Below are 2,137 nucleotides of genomic sequence, written 5' to 3' on the forward strand. Positions count from 1 at the left end.
GAATCTATCTATCTATCTATCTATCTATCTATCTATCTATCTATCTATCTATCTATCTATCTATCTATCTATCTATCTATCTATCTATGATGCCATGTCCATCTCTTTATAAGGATGTGGAATGTTTCCGGACATCAGATTCAGTGACCTAGTGACCTAGACTAAGTCACGTTGTTCGCACCTTATTTCAGCTGTGATCTCAAATCCTGTTTTTCTCTCGTGCTATTTCACGGATAATGGGCGTGGGCAACATAACCAAGTTCTTCATGGGCCGTTTCAAAGGGAAAAAAATATACCTTCTTTAGGGGGCTAGTGCAACAACAAAAAAGAGGGGTGTTGCTATAGCTTTACGACACTTAAAGATTTCAGAGAAGAAAGGATAGTGGCTCCGATTCCAATTGTATGTTATTCTCTTTTTCGCCTCCATTGAAATAATAGAAAATGGTACTTTAAAAATTGTGAGTGAGTAATTACTTTTTTTCCTTTTTGTATTGTCGTTACCTGTCCTGAGCTAGTGCTAAACCGCGTTCGACTGTGAAGCTCCTGACTGCTACACCGCAGACGCCCATCTGACTTGACGTATACTATACGGAGTTCTTACATGTTCTAGTATTTTCGGTGCTGTTTATATTATTTTTCCCTCTAAATTCACACTTAATTAACTGGCACGTGGAATTCCATTCCAGAGGTCCTAGTGTGTTGTTATTATTTTTATTTTGTTTGGTGGGTTTTGCGTGTGCGTGTTGTTTTATTGTTTTGTATAGGTTATTTTTTAGGGAGGCCCTAAATATTTTAAATATAGAAGAAACCACTATTGACGACATTATTATGAGAGAAAGATGAATCACGCATCTTCCCCTTCTCACCGGCACTTTTCTCCTGCGGTGTGGCGTCAATGGCATGCCAGCCACTGTAACGTCCCCTCGCACTGGCAGAACTGTCCAGCTCCGGTCGGTTGATCCACACGTCATTCCAGCAGTGGTAGTTCCTGAAAGGATAGGGTGGGGTTTGTGTGCATGGATGAGGATGATTGGTTGACTGATAGACTGATTGAATGAATGATTGATTAATTAAATGATTGATTGATTGGTTCATTATTTAATTCATTCATTCATTCATTCTTTCATTGTAATAATATTTATATATAGGCGATCTCATTCATTCATTCATTCATTCATTCCATTCATTCATTCATTCATTCATTTTTTCTTTCATTTATTCATTCATTCATTCATTCGTTTGTTGATTGATTGATTGATTCATTCATTCATTCATTTCTTCATTCATTCATTTCAATATTTAGGCGTAGGGAATTTTACCCCCCCCCCCCAATCGACACAAGAGGGGTTACTATGTTGAGATTGCGAAAGAAAAGTGTGAAAAGGGATACTATTTGTGAAATCGAATGATCATTTTTGTATACTATTATGAGTTTCTCTGTCTCTCTCTCCCTCTTTCGCTCTCTCTCTCCCTCGCTCTCCCTCTCTCTCTTTCTCTCTCTCTCTCTCTCTCTCTCTCTCTCTCTCTCTCTTTCCCTCTCTCTCTCTCTCTCTCTCTTTGTCATTGGACGAACTTATTAACAAAACAAAAAACACTATTGCTTGGACGCATTTCTGTTAAAAAGAAAATAGAACAATTCCTCACCATGTGGAGTCCTGTTTGTATTCTGGCATGTCGTCGCCATCTTCGTTCTTGTAGCTGTCGATGGTCACTGTGTGGTCAGTGTCATGAGCCGACTCGTAGTTGGTCAAACTACGACATGGGATGCCTAAGGCTCGACACACTGGACAATGGAGGAATTACATAGCTGCATATTATGGTGGCCAAATAAAGTGAGAAATCACAAGAATTGCTGCAAAAAAGCCACAAAGCAAGAATGTATATTCGACGTTTCTGTCAAAAACCGTTCCCTAACAATATGATATTTTACAGCGAAAGCACAATGTATAACTTTCGGTATTTCGGTAATCATTTAACACTCTAATAGAAATGTATGCAACAATATTGGACCTATTGAATAATAATAATAATAATAGATAGTATTTGTATAGCGCATATCCCCGCTCAACAGCAGGCTCTATGCGCTTTACACTATATTATTACCCCAGCAGACCATAGAACACTCCGAAACATTCTC

General features: G+C 38.5%; 1 protein-coding gene across 1 annotated transcript in view; it reads right to left on the minus strand.

Moving 5' to 3' along the window:
• Positions 1–2,137, minus strand: part of LOC101859077 (protein-glutamine gamma-glutamyltransferase 4) — a gene marked incomplete at its 5' end in the record, with an annotated part of 20,969 nt that overhangs the window by 9,265 nt on the left and 9,567 nt on the right. The window contains 2 exon segments of the mRNA XM_013091359.2: positions 867–988; positions 1,645–1,783. Of these exon segments, the coding sequence (XP_012946813.1) occupies positions 867–988; positions 1,645–1,783 (261 nt within the window).

Source organism: Aplysia californica, unplaced genomic scaffold (genome assembly GCF_000002075.1).
Source record: "Aplysia californica isolate F4 #8 unplaced genomic scaffold, AplCal3.0 scaffold00034, whole genome shotgun sequence".
Taxonomy (NCBI): Eukaryota; Metazoa; Mollusca; class Gastropoda; order Aplysiida; family Aplysiidae; genus Aplysia; species Aplysia californica.